Here is a 23,109-nt window from a genome sequence, read left to right on the forward strand (position 1 = left end):
CCACTTTAATCCAACTTCATATTTTGCGAGGTAACAAGAATTCTGGGTCTCTAGTGGCGTCAGTTAAATCCCGCACTAAGTACAATATTAATCCAGAAGTATGTGCACCAATTTGGAGGCAACTAATTTCGTTCGCCTCCTTCACATCAAGTTGATGCCCATGGAAAGGGGGTATATTCACTTCGCTAACACAGTCCTCGACCTCGTAATAAAAGAAAATCGAAATCAATTTCCCTTTAAACAGGCTTCAGATAATGAGATGGCAAGCCGTAAAATGATCAAGGACCAATCTATCGAAGCGGGAAAACTTTTGCTCGAACAAGAACATTTTGCCTCGGATGAAATTCGGTCTCGCATCAGCGAAGTCGAGCAACAATGGAGAAACTTGGATGATCTTGCAAAAGAACTTCGCAAGAAGTTGGAACAAGCAAATGATTTATACCAGGTAAGAATCTTATTCAGTATGTGCTGTCTTTGGTACAGATGCCACAGAAAGTATGTTGGGTGGTACTTGGGCACTTCACTCCTGTAGTATGCAAACCAAGATGGCGGACACCGGAACGTAGTATGTGCACCAGGTTAGAGTTGGGCCATTATTTCTGGTACAAATACTACGGGAGTCACTCGGCTAGTCTCCGAACTCGAAATGGAGCTAAAAATTATGGCCAAACCCTCACCTGGTGCATATAATACGGGAGTACCATTAATTTAAGGGAACTATTTTAACAAGACCCATTTTTTTGACTAGTAATTTTTTTGCTTTAGCTTGTTGGATACTTACTATTTAACGTGCCGCATAAAATAATTAATTGAAAACCAGGGTATAGCCAGAAATATATATAGTCGAAGGGGGGATTTCTGAAATTTCTAATTGCAAAGTTGGACCGCGAACAGAAAATGTGGGGCTTCAAGAGTCGCGAGGATCAGAAAAGCGTTTTAAGCTACAAAAAAAATTGATATGTATCATACAGTCAAATGCTTTTTTTTACATTCCAAAAGAGGTCTGAAGTGACCCCCCCCCCCCAAACTGACTATGCCTCTGATGGAAACATGTAAAAATCAAAATAAAGTATTCTTCGAAGGGGTCGCAGGTATTAAGAGTCTTTTGGAAAGGAGAGCGGCAATTTACTAAAGTTTGAGAACCACTTACTCAAGAGTTAGGCCTATATCATATATTGTAACAAGATATTTGTATTGCAACTTGAAGATGGCACTTATAGCAACGATTAAATCGATGAGCACAATTGTACAAAGCCTATATTAACATAATTAATCTTTAAATCATTCATGCGTGACCGTTTTCAACCAATCATAGACCGGATCATATAATTCAAAATTCCTCCATTCCTAAAATATTCAAGTTCAACATCGGTGTCAAATCTCACAATTGCTTTGAATTCCTTCCCAGAGTCGCTCTGAAATGAGATCATAATTGAAGTCAATTTTTGGACAGTTTTCTCAAAGTGGTCGATAGCACAATCTCAGGGGAGAGAGAGAAAATTTTACAAAAGATAGGTACGATATAAGGGTGTGGGATTAGTTAGCCAGTCATTTGTTTTCGGAAGCATGGACTTGAAGTTGGAAGAAGCCGTAATCGATCACCGGTTACGTGAACCATCCTACGGCGGCGAGGAGTCCAACAATCCTCTCGAACATAATTATACCCGCATGGGATTCAAACTTGCGAACTCGCACAGGGTATTCGGGGAGGTGGTGAGCATATTCTTAATGCTTTGCATGATGCGCCAAGTCATAGTTAATGAACTCATCATTTTTTATTTCAAAGTTAGCACATGACCAGTGAATGAGTAAACCACCCTTCGACAGTGAGATGTCCGTGAAGTTTTTACTCACACAGAGTAATCAAAAGCGTAATCGAAAAGCATGTTTTCAACAATGCTACGAACGTAAATCATTTTAACTTTTTTGCGACTCTCACCAATCAAAGCTCTATGCTGCCCCCTAGAAATTGAAATATCGACTCTTACCGTAACATTAACTGAAGCCCCTGGCGTCAAATCTTCTGGAATATTTATGCTGAATCGTTCTTTTCCTGTCAGACCAAGCGACACAGCATTTTCTCCTGATTTAAATTCAAGCGGAACTATTCCCATGCCAACAAGATTTGAACGGTGGATTCGCTCGAATGATTCTGCTATGACTGCACGAACTCCCTAATAAATAAAAAGCCTATTTATAAAATCTTAAATAAAATTGAAGAACGGATTTTTGAAACAGATGGATATCAATCATTCCAAATTGGTTATATTTGTTCTTGAATAGCTTTATTACTTATCAATCTCGATAAGTATGTTGATAGGTATTTGTTTGTTTGTTGGACATTTTCGTATCTAAATACTAATTTTGTTCGCCTACATTACATCAAGTCATGTAAAGGGACTGAAACCCATGGCCAGGGGATATATTCACTTGGCTAACACATACAGTCCCCAACTCGTAATAGAACTAAAATAAGAAAAATTGGAACAAAATTATGGCCTAACCCATAACCTGGGACACATACTACGGACGTACCATAATTCAATAATACCAGATTTCATTCGAAATAAGAAGAAACCGTCTTACCAGAATCCATGGACCTTTAGCAGCCCAATCTCTGCTCGATCCACTTCCATAGTCTTTTCCTGCTATGATAATTAGCTGACTGGATTCATCCTTGTATCTCATGGCGGCATCGAACACGTCCATCTGAAAGAAAAGAGTTATTATTAATTAAGTCTTCTTGTCTGGAGTTTTATTTGAAGAAGACATCTTAGTGCGATTTTTTTATAATGCCTCTGATTACTTCGCTTGGGTTCGCAGGTTCAAATAACATGCAGGGATGGTTAGGTGCGAGAACATTGCTAGACTCCTCGCTAAGGATGGGCAATATAGAATACCGAATCCGAAGGATTCGAATCCCAAAGTATTCGAATCCAACAGAATCCGAAAACAGGATTCGGTTTCCGCCTCTCCGGCACCATGCATCAATGAACTTCAGGTTTCTAATTTATCAATTAAGTGTTAAGCATCGTGCCAAGCATTATAAATCCACTCCCAACCACACCTCTGACTACCCTGCTTGGGTTCGCAGGTTCGAATACCATGCAGGGATAGGTATGTGTGAGAAGTTTGCTGGACTTCTCGCCGTCGTAGGGTGGTTTACGTAACCGTTGGTCGGTTACGACTTCCTCCGCCATTGAGTCTATGTATCTGACAACAAATAACAGGCTAATCAACCCCATACTCGATGTGGACTTGTAACTGGACGAGGAAGCCACATGAATAAGCCTTATTAACATCTTTCATATCCAGTGGTGGGATTCAAATTTATTGTCAGCCGGTTCCATCACAAAAGTCATATTTTTCGGCCGGTTCTGTTACATGTTTATTAAGTAATGCTAACCGGTTCGCTGATCTCATAAAATTCCGGGAGACGGTTCTATAGAACCAGTTCGAACCGGTTGAATCCCACCACTGGTCATATCTCCACAGAATAAATAAGTAAACCTATCCATCTTTATCACAAGTTCAATTCAAACTCTTACCACTTCTCCTGAAGGAACATGGATAGTCTTTGGAGCTTCTTTCCCGATCAATTTATTCTTCAATCTGATGTTGGCGAATGTACCTCTTGCCATGATCTCATCGTTACCACGACGACTTCCATAGGAATTAAAATCCTTCGGTTTCAACCTAAAATTAATATTTTATGAAATTTTTTTTACAATAAGACGGATTAATCGTATGGCGAACCACGGCCTCTCGTCCGGTTACCAGTGCGTGGCAAGTATGATAATAGTTTGCCAGTTATTTGTTTTCGGAAACATGGAACAGTTGTATGTTTCAAACGCATGGTTCTCAATTTAACATCCAAAAAATGCAATTGACACTCACCCTCTTTGAGCAAGGTATCTGGCTGCAGGGCAAGTTCTGCTGATGGAGCCAGCCGGTGAGATGTGATCAGTAGTGACGCTATCTCCGAGGAATAAAAGGACGTTTGCGTCTTTGATTGGTTCAAATGAGGGGAGGTCACGAGTCTGAAATAGAAAGAACAGAGGTGTTAACTGTCTTTGCCAGCGGCTGCATTGGTATCCCAGTTAAGATTATATAATTCCAAGAGATTTAAATAAATCTTTGGTTAGCTGTAAGAAAAAGAGTTAAATAAGCCGATACTTGCCCAGGACCTCCACTGATACAGGAGGTGGCCCGCACTTCAATAAACCGTTACCATCCATGCAAAATTACCTAATATGGCAACATACTGCAGTGACCGGGACTCAAAACTGCAAGTTCATTTTGAGCGCTGCGTGTCTCATCGGTTTCCTTTTTGTGAATGGTATATTGCACTGATTTTGGGTAGCGATCTCGGAATCTCAAGTTTCGAGGTAGTTTACGAGATAATCACGATAATTGTGAAATTACTAGAAATTTTTCAACGATTGGTGAGTTTTTTCACTGATGCAATGGAAACAGAACATAAATCCAGACTTTCGATGAAACACACATAACTCGGACTTTCGATGAAACACACATAACTCGGACTTTCGATGAAACACACATAACTCGGACTTTCGATGAAACACACATAACTCGGACTTTCGATGAAACACACATAACTCGGACTTTCGATGAAACACACATAACTCTGACTTTCGATGAAACACACATAACTCTGACTTTCGATGAAACACACATAACTTGGACTTTTGATGAAACACACATAACTCGGACTTTCGATGAAACACACATAACTCGGATATTCGATGAAACACACATAACTCAGACTTTCGATGAAAAACACATAACTCAGACTTTCGATGAAACACACATAACTCGGACTTTGGATGAAACACACATAACTCGGACTTTGGATGAAACTCGATGAAACACACATAACTCGGACTTTGGATGAAACACACATAACTCGGACTTTCGATGAAACACACATAATTCGGACTTTCGATGAAACACACATAACTGACTTTCGATGAAACACACATAACTTGGACTTTCGATGAAACACACATAACTTGGACTTTTGATGAAACACACATAACTCGGACTTTCGATGAAACACACATAACTCGGATATTCGATGAAACACACATAACTCAGACTTTCGATGAAAAACACATAACTCGGACTTTTGATGAAACACACATAACTGACTTTCGATGAAACACACATAACTCGGACTTTCGATGAAACACACATAACTTGGACTTTTGATGAAACACACATAACTCGGACTTTCGATGAAACACACATAACTCGGATATTCGATGAAACACACATAACTCAGACTTTTGGTGAAACACACATAACTCGGATATTCGATGAAACACACATAACTCAGACTTTCGATGAAAAACACATAACTCGGACTTTGGATGAAACTCGATGAAACACACATAACTCGGACTTTGGATGAAACACACATAACTCGGACTTTGGATGAAACTCGATGAAACACACATAACTCGGACTTTGGATGAAACACACATAACTCTGACTTTCGATGAAACACACATAACTCGGACTTTCGATGAAACACACATAACTCGGACTTTCGATGAAACACACATAACTCGGACTTTCGATGAAACACACATAACTCGGACTTTCGCTGAAACACACGTAATTAGAGTGACAGCATAAACCACATTAGGAATTTCATCCAGATCGGTCCAGCCGTGCAGATGCCACAGCCAAACACATAAACAGACAGACAAACAGAACAACTGAGAATAAGGATCTCCTAGAGTGGAGATCCAATAGTTGAAAAATTCAAAAATCATCTATTATCATTTATTCAAATAGAATTCTTATCATAAAACCATCCCCATTCCCAACCTACCTATGTACTTGTAATAAATCTACTATTTTTAGGACCTGACTGTTTCTATTTTAGCGTTGCATTCTGGCTGAGGAAGTAGGCATTGGGCTTGTAACCTACAACTATTCTGACCTGTCAAACTCCAATGAATCAGAAAGGAATGCATCTGGAACATAATATCAGGCCAACTAATCCGTAACCTGACATGGTCTGGTAATCTGACGGTCTGCGATATGATTCAGTCGTCTTATCGACTTTCTGCTCCCCCGGGATAAATATGTAAATCCTATCCAAAATGGTACTCAGTTAACGTCTCAAATCAGAATTCATCATAGGCTTATTTGACTAAAAGTCACTTTCAAAGCAGAATAGGATTGTCCGGGACAGTCACAACTCTCAGATAGCAACTTCCCAATTCTGACCTACAGCACAAAAATGACAAAACTTTACGAACTTACCATTGTTTTAAAGAATGGAGGTGACCTAACATATGTTGAGTCGTCTCTCCATGGGTATAGGACACTAGATGGTGCACTGAGCGCTCTCCATTGCTCTGTCCCAGTCTGAATGCAAGAAATAACGAAAATTTATAATATTGAAAAATTTTCTGATAAGGCAGTGAGGAAGCACAACATCTCATATTCTAATAACTCCAGTCTGAAGGGAGGACATTTTAGGGCTTTAACCAATAAGAGTCGAACTTGAAACTATGAGTAAAAATACATTTTTGCTTTTTGTAACTTTTGTTACTTTTTATTGGAATACATGGGTGAAAAATATCGATTCAAACTATATTAACACCTGAAATAGTGCCTAATTTCGATATGAGATTCGGAAATAAGATTTTTTTCGAAATTCCAATCTGTCCTTTGTCCTGGAGCCTCCTTGTCCTCGTTAAGACAGTTAACGTCTAATCTTCTAAAATCTGAATGCGTAATGATGAAGCTAAATGGGGAACAGTTTCTGGCTAATTCTTCATATTTATTTTTGAGGGGGAATGTACTGGCGTATTACTATATTAGTCTCAATAGCTTCAGAAATTTCAATGGCAGCCCGTGAGTTTTCTCACAAACAGGTCTCCTCGATTGCAGAGTTGGTGCTAACAGGAACAAGCTAATCCCTCTGATTTTAGAAATTAAGGAAACGATTCTAATTTAAATTATTTTACCGTTATTTTTCCGTACACTTCTGTGAACATCTTCGGCAAAACAAATTGTTTTTCAACCTCTTGAATCTCATTTCGTGTCGGCCAAATATCTCGAAGATATACCGCTCGCCCATCTTCATTGCGACCTAAACAGATAATTTATTTTCCATTATTGGAACTATGAGGTTGTCACAACCTTTTAGATTTACACTCATGAAAATAACTATCATGACTTATGGATGTTGAATGGTGATGTGGAATTGATCGCGTTGAGTTCACAAAACGACGTTCCAGAAGTGCGAGTACTAATATGGCGGTAACTAATTTTGTTCGCCTATTTTACATAAAGTTGTGTAAAGGGATTGAAACCTATGGGCAACGGTATATTCATTTGGCTAACAAAGACATTCTCCGATGTTAGAATAGAACTAAAATAAGGAAAATCGGAATAAAATTAAGGTCTAACCCTAACCTGGTGAACATACTACGAGAGTTCCCTACAGTCAAAACACTATCGATGCTAATTTTCATCCCAAAGTGGAGTTAAAGGTGACCCCCATTACATACCTTTGCACTAGGAGATAAGTGCGCAAATAATAAAGGAGAGCCCCATTTTTTTTTTTACTTCTGAAGCCAGTTAGCCCCTCTATTACCCCCATCCGAAATAATACTCACCGATAGGTTCCGTTTGGAAGTCAATATCAACCGTTCCTGCAATAGCATATGCAACCACTAGCATAGGAGAAGCAAGATAGTTCGCTCGAGTGTGGGGGTGAATTCGCCCCTCAAAGTTGCGGTTTCCTGAAAGAACGCCACAGCACACCAGCTCTCCCTGTGACATGAAACACGTGAGAACAGTTAATATATAGGGTAATATATATAAAGTCTTAAAATTGTTCAAAATTGCAAAGGGAATAATTTATCGATACCATATATTGTTTTGGCCCTTACAGATGTATTAAATGAAGTAAAAATACGTGAACAATTACTGATTAAACAGCAACAGACCTGGTTAAAATATATTGAAAACTGACTCCATAACAAAATTGAAATTGTAAAGGGACTTCATCAACACACAGTTTAAGTAAGAATGAATGGAAGACAGAATGGCCCTTTTACCAAAACTAAGAGGCAGGGGTGTCCAAACCAAACAAATAGAAGGATCAATTCATAATTAGTTACTAAGAAGATTGCAGCTAACTGTTTTTGTATGCTCGTCACTGCGATAGAGTCGTTTGCATTATTGTAGGCTCGAGACTTTATTTTGCGCAATTTAAAAAAAATGAAAACAAAACTATACAAACTTGCAACTGTTCTATTAGTTCTCGTTCCGATTTCAGTTGAGGGCTTGAGACCTTACTCTGAGCAAACTTACAACTCTTCTATCAGTTCTCTCCCCAATTTTGGTTGAGAACCCAGAACCTTGCGTTGAAAAACCAAATACCAAAGTAAGCTCACCTTGACAATTGCTTCTTCAACAGGTTCAGGTAAAGGACCACTGTTGCCTATGCAAGTCATGCAACCATATCCAACTACATCAAATCTGATTAAAAAAAATAACTATGTTTCAAAGTTTATTCGTTCCTTTTCATACCATGGTTCTGAAAAAGACTCAGAACAAGCAGTCATTGATGTGTGAGACAGCAGTTCCCAACTGAGGGCTTGTGGCCCTCCAAGGGGGCCACAGAGCAGTTGGATTGGGCCACAATGCCAGGCCTAAAACTGATTTTATTTTCCTTTTACTCGTTTCATTGCTTGATACGGTTATTTCCCTTTATTGAACATGAATTGTTTGAACATAATAGGATTTGGAATCTACCAATCAAAATAACACTATAAATACCACTGGAATGATAAACAGGGAGGCCATGAGCAGTGTTCCCTCTAAAGTGTGCGCGCACATACAGCTTTCAGAGGCTGCGCACACGCATAGATTTACTGCGCACAGACGTATTTCGATGTAATGTAACAATGTTCTCGATTGGCAGGTTGAGAAAGTTTGTTGTTGGGCCACCCATTACCCAGTTAGAACGCCAAAATTTCTTCATTGGTTTTTGCACAAATATTAGTCATTTTCAAAAAAGTGCGCACACACCAGAATTTCTGCGCACACATACTACAAAAAATTAGAGGGAACATTAGCCATTAGTGTTAAAAGTTGCCAGAAGTTTTTGGGGGGTGATAAGGTTGATAACCACTGGTGAAAGAAAATACTATTTTCGGAACCTGTTGTTAATGAGTCAATACAAAGGAGAACCCTTTCCTAAAATTTTGAAGCCCACTACCCTGTGTGAAAAATATAATCTCAAAAAACAGAAACTCACCCTAGTTTGGTCAGGTAAGGAAGAACACCGCTATCTTCCAAGTAATACGTCACCACTCCACTACCAGGAGAAAGACTGGTTTTGATGTACGGCGCTACCTTGAGTCCTTTTTGTACTGCGTTGCGGGCAAGCATTCCTAGAAAAATAGTTCAAGTTTTTAAAATATTTAATTATTACTTATCGATCTTGAGATCGGTAAGTATGTTGATAGGTATTTGTCTGTGAGTCTGTTTGTTTGTCTGTTAGATGCACGCGATATCTCACAAAAGCGAGGTTGAATCTGCTCCAAATTTTGCATGTGCATTCATCATATCTTGGACCAGAAGCCTATTGATTTTGGATGAATTTTGTCGTATAATTAGCGAGTTATTAATTAATTAGTGATGGGACATGCAGTGTCACTATAGAGTCATGAATTGAAACCGCAGTTTCTATCGATAAGTCTTCAGTCTCCGAACGATATTCTCGTTTTGCTACTTTTTTCCAAGGGCTTGCAGTAGTCATGCATATATAATCTACTGTACTGAAAACATTCTGAAATATTATTGTTGAATATATAGGCCATAATTTTCTATTTTTTTTTTTAAATCCAAATCAGGAGTACCCAAATGTGAATTTGTGAAAACATTCTTAGAAAAATATTTTCAAAATTAAACCCATTCTGAATTGTTTAACAAAAAACACACAAAAGTCATAAATATTCTCAATAGATTTGCATATAGAAATGCAGGAAAGTAAGAATTGATTGTTTCATATATTTAAGGTTTCAGATTTTGAATGAAGTTATTATTACAGGAGGGTGATGCTTTATAAAAGGGTGACATATCATGAGAGTTTGAGAATCGTTGCCCTAGGCCACCAGGTGGCCCACGAGCCACAACCCAGCCAGACAAGGCATTTTGTGTGGCCCTCGTTAACTATAAGATATTTCCTTCGTCAAGCAAAAAATCCTAATTTGACAGTTCACGTTTATATTTTTTGCTTTGTCACTGCGTTGAACCCTCAGCCATTTTGTCCGGTATATTTAATACTGTAAAGCTAAGAGATAGCCACATTCTTTTCTCTTGCTTTTCCCACGTTGGTTATATGGCTCACCAACAAAAAACACTCCTTGCACTAGGCCAGGGGTTCCCAAACCAGGGGTCGCGACCCCAAATTGGGTCGGAGTGATATTTAGGTAGGGTTGCAATCAGGTCATGGGGTCGCTGAGTTATGGTAGAGGATGGATGTACAAAACATCTAAGATTTGACAAACCATGTTAAATTTAGCAGTTTGTACCATGGCTTACTGTAGAACAGGCCCATGTGCATCGCTCTATGTTTATGCTATAGAAAATGTTGGTGATTATTGAGACATCACTGTTTGGTTTTAGCTTATTTTACTTAATACCACCAAATGACCAATCTCAAAAGTCTAGTGAAAGAAGCTCTATATATATTGACCTGGGGTCGCACTGGACACTTGAAAGTTGTCCTTGGGGTCGTCCTGAAAAAAGCTTGGGAACCCCTGCACTAGGCTAACATGCTCAAAGATTCTTAACATACCTGCGCCCAGCATAACTGTCGGGTTACTAGTATTAGTACAAGATGTGATGGCAGCAATAACAACACTCCCATGATTCATGGTAAATTCTTGCTTCTCAAAAGTGAACGGAACTTTAGTCGATAATTTTCCTGACGGAAGGCCAAAACCTTTAAAGCCGACCTGTAATGGTAAGAATAATGCGAATATGTATATTAAATTGGTGGATATAGTTTCTTTAGCAGCGTTTCACAACATACATGTCGTGATCAAAGGCTGGGACGTAAATAGGAACTTTAAATTGAAAAAAAATTTGCCAATCTAAGGGACCGTCTTATTCGCGCACAACTCAGATTGCACCAAAAAATCGACTCATTCACGCATCAGAATTTGATCACGCACAGAGATGATATTATGCTGACTTGCCGGTAATTCCAAAACGAAAATTTTGACTTTTTCTACGCACGCAGGTACAAATTCGTAAAAGAAGAAGAGTTTTGCGACGGCCTATCAATATTGAAACGACGAACTTGGGCGTCGCTACGCCCAGTTCGAGAACCATGGTGTAACGTAATCAATGCTATCTGTTATGTACTTGGACGCCCAAGACGCGAGTGTTATCTACCGGCGCTTAAAATTCAACAGCGCTGTGACAAAAGCGCTTCTTATTTCCTATTGTTCTATGCCACTGAAAAATCAGCTTTTACATACCCGCCCTTTTTTTTATGTTCTGTTCACACGGGCAACTATTCAAACGGGCCCTTAGTCAAGATCGGGCGGTAAAACGCGCATATACGGTAGTTCTTATAGTGCACATTATGTGTATGTTGTATATAGTTTTATAGATCATTGGCTCACAATGAAATCAATATTATATCAAATGTCTGATTGGCATTTGCCTTGAAAAAAGAATCTAATGGATTCGTACAATTTTCGAATATTACAATATTTATATTTCCCCCTTTTCCCCAACTTGATTGGCCGATAAATTTGTGTTAGAATAAATCTATATATTACTTACCTTGTTCACAAGACATTCTTTGAAATCTTTCTTCATTTCAGAAACAGATACTCTGTCATGGGGACGTTTCGGTCCTGATAGTGACGGTACGATTGTTGCCAAGTCAAGCTCGAGTATCTGGAGAATAAAGAAGTCTAAATCAGTGATTCTCAAACTTTTTAAGCCACGCCTCCTAGAATTTGGCAAGTCTTGCGCCACACACACAAATAACAGATAGCAAAGCGAAAGCATGTTTTATTCAAAAAACATGTTGAAAATACGTGTACATAATAAAGAAATGTAAATATCCGAAATAAGGTGGGCAATATCAAATCTAGCGAATATTTTAATTTTTAATTAGCTTCAAGCCCCTTTTAAAAAATTGTCACAACCATCATCTACTGATTCAAATCAATTTGAAATCAGGCAGTTTCATTGAAATATTTCCAGTGGAGCGGATGGTTGACGAGCTGCCTCATCAACTTTCCCGTCCACCGATGATAAATATGGAATCCCATGATTTGAATGATTCTAACAAAAAGCAACTATTTATCTTGAAACTGACAGATGCCCTCAAGACCCTTAGCACCAGAAAAATTGTCTTATGCTTTGTCAGTTTCAAAGACTAGAATATATTCTTATCCTGATTATATTATTCTAGTTATTACCGTGTATTCTTACAGGAAAGCCAAGTTTAAAACCCAAAAAAAATTTGCCAAACTAAGGGGTCAGCTTATACGCGTAAAACTCTGATCGCATTTATTCTTTTCTGTAACCATTTGCTGTGATTGGAGCGTATGGCCTGTTATGATTTGTAGGTTTGAAATATATGAGTAATTCCATGAATTCATCGTTTCAGGGTCGTTTTCAAGGGGTCTGCTCATAGGCAAGATCGGCTAATATGCGAGAATATACAGGAAGCGCTGCGAACACTGAACTGATGGAGGTTGAAAGAATTATTGAGATATTCATAGTGGATTTGCATTGCCTTTATAATGGACATAATCGTAGGGTTGTACTGTCAACAAAGAGCAGAAATGTCTCGGAAAAACCAAAATATACTCTTATACTAGTCATTATATGTCACTACTGCGAGTTGTAAAAAATACTTAAGATCTTCATAGCATAGTTTGATTTGTACTGCATTTAGAATAGACATAATTTCAGTCGTTGCAAATGAGACTTTACCTGAGAAAACACAGGATCTTCATTCTCATTCGTGAAATCTCTGAACATTTTTACTTGTCGTAAGTATTTCTCAATCATCTCAACCTTTTTTGAGTCTCTGCCTGGATAAATGGAAGACAAAGTTGGCATGTATTAGAGTGTGCAAGGATAATATAAAAATAACACATAGTATACAGGATGTCCCAAAAATGTGGCACAGCAATAACAATCAAAATTTTGCCCGATTTCATAGTAATAACAATTGTAAGTTTTATTGTGTGATAAATGAGAACTACAAGCACAATAAAAACTATTTATAAACAAAGACTAAGAAATTTTTAAATATTATTGTAAAATCAGGCAGAATTTAAGGACACCTTGTGTATATAAAGGAGATGTGTCAAATTGCCTGATACCATTTCGTAAACACAATTATTGCATAGGATAGAATTTACATATTCATCCCGGAAGAGAAGAAAGCCAGAAAGCAAAGTAATCAGAGGTGAGTGTATTTCTAACGCTTAGCACATGAAAGTTATTATTCATTGAAGGTTAGGGTCCCTAAAATAAGTTACACATCACCTATACTACAGAAAATTTTAATTTCATATTTTTAATCAAATCCCCTAGTAGTAACTGACCTGTTTTCTTTAAGTATTCAATACTTTTCACATCAACTGGAAAATAGCCAGCAGTGGCTCCGTACTCCGGACACATATTGGATATAGTAGCACGGTCTGCTATTGACAAGGCTGCGACTCCGGGACCAAAGAATTCCACAAATTTTCCAACGACGCCTGCACCTCTTAGATGCTGAAATGAAGATTTAAGAAAGATAAAGGTTTATTTTTATTTTTTTGAAAAGGAAGACATAATTTTTGGGATAATTAGGATTGATTTGAATGATGTGGGTTAAACAGTTATGTACTTCAATGTCCAAAACTATATCTGATATTCCAACTTCTCGATCTAGGGACAATTTAGAATAAAGTCTCACATTATATTTTTTTTTTTTTTCACCACACATGAAATACACTAAATGCATACAGAATGTAAAAGGAAGCAAAAACGGATAATTCGAGGTGAAAGGAGTCGCGAAAACCAAAATTGGTTATCTAGCGGCGACACCTGAGCATAATTATATATGAGCATATTATAATTAAACTAACCTCCATTTTATTTTTAAATCAGTAAAATAGAATCTTGAATTCTCAACTTCCCTGCATTCCCAAATGAAATCAAACTAAACGAATATACAACGAGAATATCGGTTGGAAACCGAAGACTTATCGATCGATAGTTAGGGGATCCCCCAAAACAGAAACTGCAGTTTCGATTCATCCGCTCTTGTAACTTGCGCATCGCACACACACACTCGGCGGGTTTCAAAATTCTCTCGCTTTACAAAAATCTAGATCACTATATCAATAATTGATTGATAACTCGCTAATTATACGACATAATTCGCCCAAAATCAATAGGATTCTGGTCCGAGATAAGATGAATGCACATGCAAAATCTGGAGCAGATTCAATCTCGCTTTCGTGAGATATCGCGTGCATCTAACAGACACACAGACATACACACAGACAAATACCTATCAATATACTTACCAATCTTAAGATCGATAAGTAATGACTTCTGAATGCTTTCCATTTTAAAACTACCCAATTTTTATATAGGATTTTAGAATAATTATATATGAAATAGTAGATATTTCAGTTATTGCCATACATAATAATATGAATAAAAAATTAGTACCTTTGTTATCGTCAAAACAACATCAGTTGAAGTAGCCAAAGCGTCAATCTTTCCTGATATCTTGTAGCCCACCACTTGAGGGAGCACCATACTAATTGCTTGACCGAGCATGACGGCTTCTGCTTCAATTCCTCCAACGCCTGAAATAAAGAAGGGTTCAAAATCAGATATTTTTTATCAATATGTTTTGGAGGCTTTTACTTAATCGTATTTTTCAGAATCCAAGGTTATTGACTGTAGCAGCAGCTTTGGCAAAAGTCGTCTTGTGAGAAATTCCTGTTAAAGAAATACGAATGGGTGCTTTGCTTGGAAGAGTTACTTCGATAGCGACATGCTTCAATTAGTCTACCTGTTGACTAAAGAAAGCCAAAGATTTTGTATGAAAATGAGGACAACGTATATTTTATTTTTAAATTCCTATTTTTTTTACTGAAATACTTGGTGAATACTTCTTCAAACTATGATACAGACTTTTTAAATAAAAATTGGACCTCCCGAAGTATGCGCACCAAGATGGCGCACAACCTGAATTCAGGTTGTGCACCCGGTTAGGGTTCAGGTTGTGCGACATCTTGGTACGCATACTTCAGGAGTACCTAAAAATTTTATCAAAATTCCATCTTTCAGTCCTTAATTTTAAAATACTTGAATTTTCGAACCTGTGGCCTGTAAAAGTATTCGAACAAGAGGCATTTCTCACATAAAAGCCAAGTGCATATGAAACTCAAAATAAAGTTGCCAAACTGAGGGGTTGGCTTATACTAGCATAACTCTGCTCGCACTCAAACGAAATGCTTACTTAATTTCAATAGCTAGAACTCGAGCCGTGCTAAGTTCTCACGATAAGAGTGTGCGTGCCAATGTTTGGTAAGCTATGACAGGGAGAACAGTCTGTGATTAGTTGTCATAAACATGATCGGTTGCGTGTTTTGTAGGGTCGGCTTGGATGCGAAATTTTATAAATTCACCGTTTTAGGGGGTTGGCTGATATGTGAGGATACGAGGTGTGGCTAAAAAGAAACGAGACTGACGTCACAGATTGCGCAACACGATCAACCATTGGTAATCAACACTTTTACAGTGTGGTGTAATATGTGTTCTTTGTTCAACAGCTTTTTTGACACAATATCGCAATTATTTTTGCTCTTTAGGAGTCGTAGGTGAATGTGATTAATTGCTTGTTGAAAAAAAAATTGCCGTGCGAGATCTGATTGAGTTTTTTGGCAATAGGGGGTTCAATTGCAGAATGACGATTGGGCAAAGAGTTAACATAAATTTTGTATCAAACTTGGAAAAATGCATGTCAACTGGGCAACATTTAATCGTTGAGCTTTCTGCTCCTCAGTCAACAGCCTTGGCACCATTTTGGCACTCACCTTTCACAAGCCAAAAGTGTCAACCAAACTGGTGCGAACCGTTTTTTTTTGTCTTTTCCAACTTCGCAATGACGCGAATTGTTGAGCGACGGTCGCTGCGAATCAACTGCCTTTCACAACTGAACTCACAACTGATACCTTTTCGATGTTGGTATCAGTTGTGGAAGTGCAAGGCCTTCCTGACTTCGAATCATCCTCCACATCCTTCCTGCATCCCACAAATCGCTTGTGCCATTCAAAAACTCTTGTTCTGGACATGGAAGAATTTCCATAAACATCACACAATTTCTTCAAAGTCGCAGTCGCCGTTTTTCCAAGTTTGACACAAAATTTAATGTTAATTCATTGCTCAATCGTCATTCTGCAATTGAACCCCCTATCGCCAAAAAACTCAATCAGATCTCGCACGGCAATTTTTTTTTCAACAAGCAATTAATCACATTCACCTATGGCTCCTAAAGAGCAAAAATAATTGCGATATTGTGTCAAAAAAGCTGTTGAACAAAGAACACATATTACACCACACTGTAAAAGTGTTGATTACCAATGGTTAATCGTGTTGCGCAATCTGTGACGTCAGTCTCGTTTCTTTTTAGCCACACCTCGTATATATGTAATACTGTTGACCTGGGAGGACCTTTCTGGTTCTGCACAGTCCACCTTATTTATTAAGGGCAATTACAAGAGCTACCAAGTTTTTTTTTGTCGCGAGACATTTCTTTTTAGCTCAATTTACTCAAAGTAAGGATACATAAACTCACTCAATCGGAATTAAATGAGTCATTTTGTATTTTTCACAGAGAGAAATCCAGATGGGAGTGCAGAGATGATTTTTTCAATTCCTTCGCTGATTCGGTTTCTGCAGAAGTATATTTAAAAGGAACTTTCGGAATGCCGAGAGAAATATTTATGAAACCTACCCCAGCCGAGCACACCAAGTCCGTTGATCATTGTGGTGTGCGAGTCCGTTCCGACTAAACTATCCGGGTACAACCATCCCTCCATGTCGAACACTACTCTGGCTAGATACTCTAGATTGACTTGATGAACTATACCACATCCAGGCGGTACTATTGTCATGTTTTTAAATGCTTGGGCTCCCCACTGTAAAATAGAAATGAAAAAAATTGTTTTACTATTTGAATTATCAACTTTTTTGAGAAGCATGGTCATATATTCTCACTCAGAAATAAAGAATACTCATCTTTGAGCGAAGTTACGAGTGAATATTGAAGTACCAAGTGCTATAAAGAACTATAGCGCAGAATTGAATTTCTTTGAAATTTTTTCAGACATAAAATTAGTTCGAATCAAAATCTTTATGTATAGCATCTTTGGCATCCTAATCACTATGTAAAAATATAAATTAAATTATTTGAATTTATATTATAAATCTTTTTTCAGTCAGATATCAGAGAAAGAATGGTATTGGCATAGTAAAAAACTTACTTTCAAAAACAAAAATCTTTCAGAATTTCTCTCAAATTCTTTTTCTTGATTTTTCCGAGCAGCATCAGATCTGAAATTTGATTATAATCAGCGCAATTAAGAAAGAGCTCCTACTTTATATCAATTTGTGTTAAGGGACTGAAACCCATGGGCAGGGCCGAGGGGGTATATTCACTTGGCTAACACAAACAGTCCCCGAACTCGTAATAGAACTAAAATAAGAAAAATTGGAATAAAAGTACGGCCTTACCCATAACCTGGGACACATACAACGAGAGTAGCCCTTTAGGTAGGTTGAACTAGACTTCATCACAACAAATCCAGATTTTCAATAAAGTTATTTAATGCCAAAATACAAAAAGGTAATTCACAACATTTCCCAAAAGCATGTTAAAAGAGTGTCATGGGACAAACGTCACTCTATATTCTAAACATTCGTGACCATGTTCAAGCATGGTCCATACTTTTTCAACCATTTAACCATCCCAGTATAAAAAAACAACTTACGAACGATTGTAATCCACTTGCACTGAGTGATCAATGACGAGATCGACAGGACAGACTGGATTAATTTTATCAGGAGAGCCACCAAGTGACTGGACTGCATCTCGCATCGCAGCAAAATCTACGACAGCCGGTACTCCACTGAAAAAAAAAAAAAAAATAGTTCAAATATATCCAATAGGACTAAAATACATATGGAGAGAGAAACCTAACTATTTTAGACACATTCAGACGAATTTTGCGTTACGTTCGATATAAAAATAATAAGATTGAAAAAAGCTTTAATTTAACTGCATGAACTGGATAGAGTATGGTTGATATAGGCCAGGGATGTGAAACCAGCCCCTCTTGATGATTTATAGAGTGTCCATAAAGTCTTAAAAAATTTTAAAATTGCAAAGGGGAAGTTATCGATACTATATATGTTTTGGCCCTCACAGATGTATTAAATGAAGTAAAAATACTTGAACAATTACTGATTAATAAACAACAAACTTGGTTAAGATATATTGAGAACTGATTTCATAACAATATTGAAATTGGTAAGGGACTTTATGTATACAATGTACTTTCATATTATTTTTTCATGCCTCATGACTGTGGAAGTAGCTATTACTACTTAGGAACTCAAGATATAGTGGAGAGCCAGTGCGATATACAGTCACAAGAATTACTTGTGGTAATGAGTAATGACTTATGTTTTGAACTGAAAAAAACAGTATTGGTTTTTAAATGATCAGAGTTGTTTAGTCTTGGAAAGGACATGCCCGACTCTAAATTCTGAAACTGGTTGACTGATTTTGTCTTTTAATTCACAAAAACTTAAATTAATTTTGATTGAAGACTACAAACTTCCAAGTTGAAGAATACCAAATCTAACCATAAAAACTTTGGTATATGCGAGCCTTTTTTTAAATGTATAATGAATAGGCTTAGTCAACTCCATGCTTTTCAGTTTTCTTAAAAAATTTTGACTTCAGGAAAAAATTAGAAGTTAAATATTAATCAGAAGAATGCCAGTATATTTACGATATGACAATAACGATTGTGAAATCATAATCAGTTTATTACATCACAATGTGTATGTAAGTAGTCAAATTGTTGAGTCACTATGCAAACATAAAAAAATTCTCAGATGATTAGATGACAGTATATTTTAACTGATCTCCCTACGGCTCAATATAATATTTTTGATACATTTCATCATAGTTTGGATTCAAATTATACTATGTGCAAAAGATACAATGTTTGAAAAAAGTTTGCCATTGCTGACATTGTGAACTAGGGGTTAAAAGTTCAGTCTCCACTGTGGAACAAGAAACATATTTATTCAGCTACATTTATCAATTTTATTCAAGATTAAACATTCCTTAGCAATTTAGATAAAAAGTAAAGTGGAATCAAAATTTGTGGACTTCCAGAAGTATATGCACCCAGATGGCGCACAACCTGAACATAGTATGTGTACCAGGTTAGGGTTCAGGATGTGCGCCATCTTGGTGCACATACTTGGGGAGCACCAAATATGTAATATGTAGGATTCACAGATACATGAAGATGGCTTGTATTTCATGCGTTTGACCTATCTATTGTCACAGTTTAGGTTTTGCTACTGTGTATGTAAATAGGTCAGAAGACTCAAGAATTCTGAATTGGTTGTTTATTGTACGGCAACTCTACACTCAAACACTCATAATGACAGCAAACACAACTCAAAAGCAGCCAACGCCTAGCCTTTCCCGGCGAGGGGAGAACGAAAATTATTTTATCCCACACCTTATGGGTGGTCGCAGTCCAGACCCGGTCAAAACTGCCTAAATCAAGGGTCTGGGAAACAGCATACAGAGAATATAGAAAAATATTAACACAACACAAACATGGAGATCAAAATCCTTGACACTATGTTACAGATTAAAGATTTTGGTCATCTCACCCTATGGCGACAAATTTGTAGACAATGCGGAACCGCAAAGATTGCGGTTATATCAAGAACAGTAACACTTTACATATAAGAGTTCAATAGTTCATTGCCTTTTTCACAGTTGAGACACATCATGAAATATCAAAAATTACAGTATTTCCAATCATAAGAAATTGCAAACATTTCCACTGCTCAAATATTGGTCGAAATATTACTCGCGCTAATGATTTGGTATCTACGAGACTAACTACTTATCTGTTTTCTATGCTTTTGTGCGGGTGGATCTGCATGCATATAATGCAAGGATGCTGTAGCAAGAATAAAGATAACTATCCTAAGTGCAGCACTCTTGAATCATTTACGAAATATTACTACTTGAATGTTGAGATAATGCATAACAGTTCCATTTATGACTTGTCATTCCAAGCAGTGAATTATAAACAAACTATAACTTACGTAAAATCTTGAAGAACCACTCGTGCTGGTTTAAACTTGACCTCTGTCGTGACCTTGGATGTTTTCTCCCACGATGCAATTGCATCAACATCTGATTTCTTAACTTGGAATTCATCGCAATTTCGAACAGCTGATTCGAGTAATACTCGAACAGAAAATGGAAGTCGATCTGCAAAGATATATGGTGATTATAATGAGTGCTATGGCCTTATAGTTAGAAGCAGAGGTGTGCAACAGGCAGCCTGCGGGCCACACCCTGGCCCTCTAAGCAGTTTAGTGTGGTCCTTGTCAACACTCAGCTTTTTTCCCATCAAGCATGAAATCCTAATCGGACAGTTTTTGTTAAAAAAGTCGCTCACATGAGCAAAATACATAACTGCATAATGCAGTACTGCACACTATCCAAATTCCAAGAATTTCCCTCCATTTGGCTCAATGGAAACAAACACTCTATGTGTCTCACAAACGAGGAGCGTCTGGCAAGGCGGCAGATGCGGCATATCGCGCCATGCTTGTCTCAATAATAATCTAAATTAATCGCGGCTGTCACGTGACCAAAATTGCCGTTTTTTGCTAAAACTCTCGAATGCCACGGTAAAATAATTTTCTTTCGGTGAATCGCAATATTTTTCCTAAAGGAATTCAATGATGACGTTATTAGATTGCGCTTCCCTGTAGTATTTTGCGCAACTCCATTATACTGTATTATTACCGGTATTAAGGGGACAACAGTGTCCAGACGTCTCCCAAAGGAGTGGTGTCTGATCATCTGTAAAATGTCACAGCTCAGCAGCTCCATCTCCAGCCCTACCTAGTGCTAAGAAACCACATATTTGATATAGAATGATGTTTGTATAGATATTATAAATGTCTTCAGAATGGCTTACTATAAACGTCTTCAGAAGTAATCCTCGGCAAATCAATGTATTTGAATGAAGATCCATCGATATCCAAAACAGACGTTAATTTCTCTTTGATATCTCCTGGATAATATAAAATTGAATTAAGAATTGCCAGAATACCTTTTATTAATTTTAAGTGACAATATTCTGAACTTTCTTTTACTGGTACACTCAAATGATTTTAGATCATGAAAAAGGGTTACAGCTAACAAAAAATTTTATCAGCTCATCCCACAACCAGACAACATAAAACTGTAAAATGCAGTGAACTGAAAGAAGTACCGTAACAGTAAACTAAAATATATGAATAAATAATACTGGGTCGTTGTAAACCTTGATAGTAAACAGGAATACAGCAAGCCCAAGTGAAAAAAAGCAGACAGTGAGATACATTCGTGTTTTTTGTGTGTGTTTATTTCTGGCCCAAACCTTGTTTAACAAGATTTTTTTTTGTGAATGCGTGTTGGTGAGCGGGCACATGATACTCATCTTGTTTTAAACTTTTTTGAAGGTTTTGCTCGCTCTTCAGAATTCTTCATTTTTAATTTTTTGTATTCTCAGATTGAGGAGTTTTCAAAATAAACTATCTATCTATACCGCATACCGCATCTCATTTCAAACCCGATTGTAGTGATTTACAATAAAACTTATATTATTGTACTATAAATTCCGTTACCCTGAAAACCATATTAAACTCACCCATAGTAACTATTTTTTTTCTTAATCTTCCTCAAGTTCAGGAAATCACCAGAGCCCAGCTACTGAAACACCACTGACAGTGCCGCTGCAGCGATAACTGCTGAATCATGCAGCTCCTGCAGGAAAGTCACGTAGGCTGTGGTCACTCGTGCGTAAAAGGATTTCTCTTGCGCGCGACAAAACCAGGTGGCTGTCGCAAGGATAGATTTCGTTTTGATTTATTGGCAAAAATGAAACAATCACATATAAGAAAAAAGTAATGAATTCGGCGTGGCTCATCGCCTCTGAATACCCTGCGTGGGTTCGAATACCACGGGGGAATTTTGTGCGAAAAGATTGCTGAACATTTCGCCGTCATGGGGAGGTTCTTATAAGCGCTAGTCGGTTACGGATTCAGTATCATCAAGTCCATGCATCTGAGAACAAAAAATGTCTAAGTAATCTCATACCTTCACGCTTGTAAATCAAACAAAGGCATATGAGATTGCTCTTCACGTGGTATTTTATGTCTCGTGTTTGAATCTCGTTTGAAGTTCTTCAAATTGTTGTTTGTTGTCCATGCTACGTGCCCCACACCTCTGGTTATTTTAATTGCACCACCCTTGTCATTTGTACGTTTTCTCTACTGCTGTCTCTGCCCCCACCGAGTTTTCCATTTTTTTTTAATTCTCTCTCTCGGTTGTGCCGCTCAACAATTTTGGTTATTTTATTGCGCCATATATTCGTCAGTTCCTAAACGGATTCTCCTTTTTTGTTCTTTTTACGTACGTCTGTTTTGGCTCTTATTACGTCCAGGTTGCCAGGTTTATTGCTCTGGGTATTTTGCTCCTGCTCTGCTCATTTTCTGCTGTCTCTGCTCTCTTTTTTTTCTCGCTGGTTCCTGCTCGCTCTTGTTCCTTCCTCTCACTATGTCGCTCCGCTCGTTGCTCACTCCTTTCTGCTTGGTCGTTTTCTCTGAGCGCTCGCTCTCGTTTTTTTATTGCGCTCTCTCTCTCTGCCTGGATGTATTTTATTATTTTTATCATTTTTTATTATTATTCGT

The 23,109-nt window shown here is 37.7% G+C and overlaps 1 protein-coding gene across 1 annotated transcript; it reads right to left on the reverse strand.

Annotated features, from left to right (window-relative positions):
- Window positions 1–1,168: 1,168 nt before the first annotated feature.
- Window positions 1,169–22,647, reverse strand: LOC120332576 (cytoplasmic aconitate hydratase-like). Its single transcript, XM_039399855.2, has 22 exons — window positions 22,517–22,647; window positions 22,068–22,257; window positions 21,354–21,449; window positions 20,467–20,635; window positions 18,093–18,230; window positions 17,586–17,655; window positions 17,057–17,240; window positions 14,761–14,900; window positions 13,641–13,812; window positions 13,021–13,121; window positions 11,854–11,970; window positions 10,856–11,015; window positions 9,311–9,446; window positions 8,445–8,529; window positions 7,662–7,818; window positions 7,008–7,132; window positions 6,298–6,402; window positions 3,898–4,040; window positions 3,549–3,696; window positions 2,587–2,709; window positions 1,989–2,174; window positions 1,169–1,415 (listed from the first exon to the last, which is right to left on the reverse strand). Exons 2-22 carry the CDS (start codon window positions 22,069–22,071, stop codon window positions 1,302–1,304), a joined length of 2,673 nt encoding a protein of 890 aa, XP_039255789.2. The 5' UTR covers window positions 22,072–22,257; window positions 22,517–22,647; the 3' UTR covers window positions 1,169–1,301.
- Between the last annotated feature and the right edge of the window lie 462 nt (window positions 22,648–23,109).

This window comes from Styela clava, chromosome 13 (assembly GCF_964204865.1).
Source record: "Styela clava chromosome 13, kaStyClav1.hap1.2, whole genome shotgun sequence".
NCBI classification, from domain to species: domain Eukaryota; kingdom Metazoa; phylum Chordata; class Ascidiacea; order Stolidobranchia; family Styelidae; genus Styela; species Styela clava.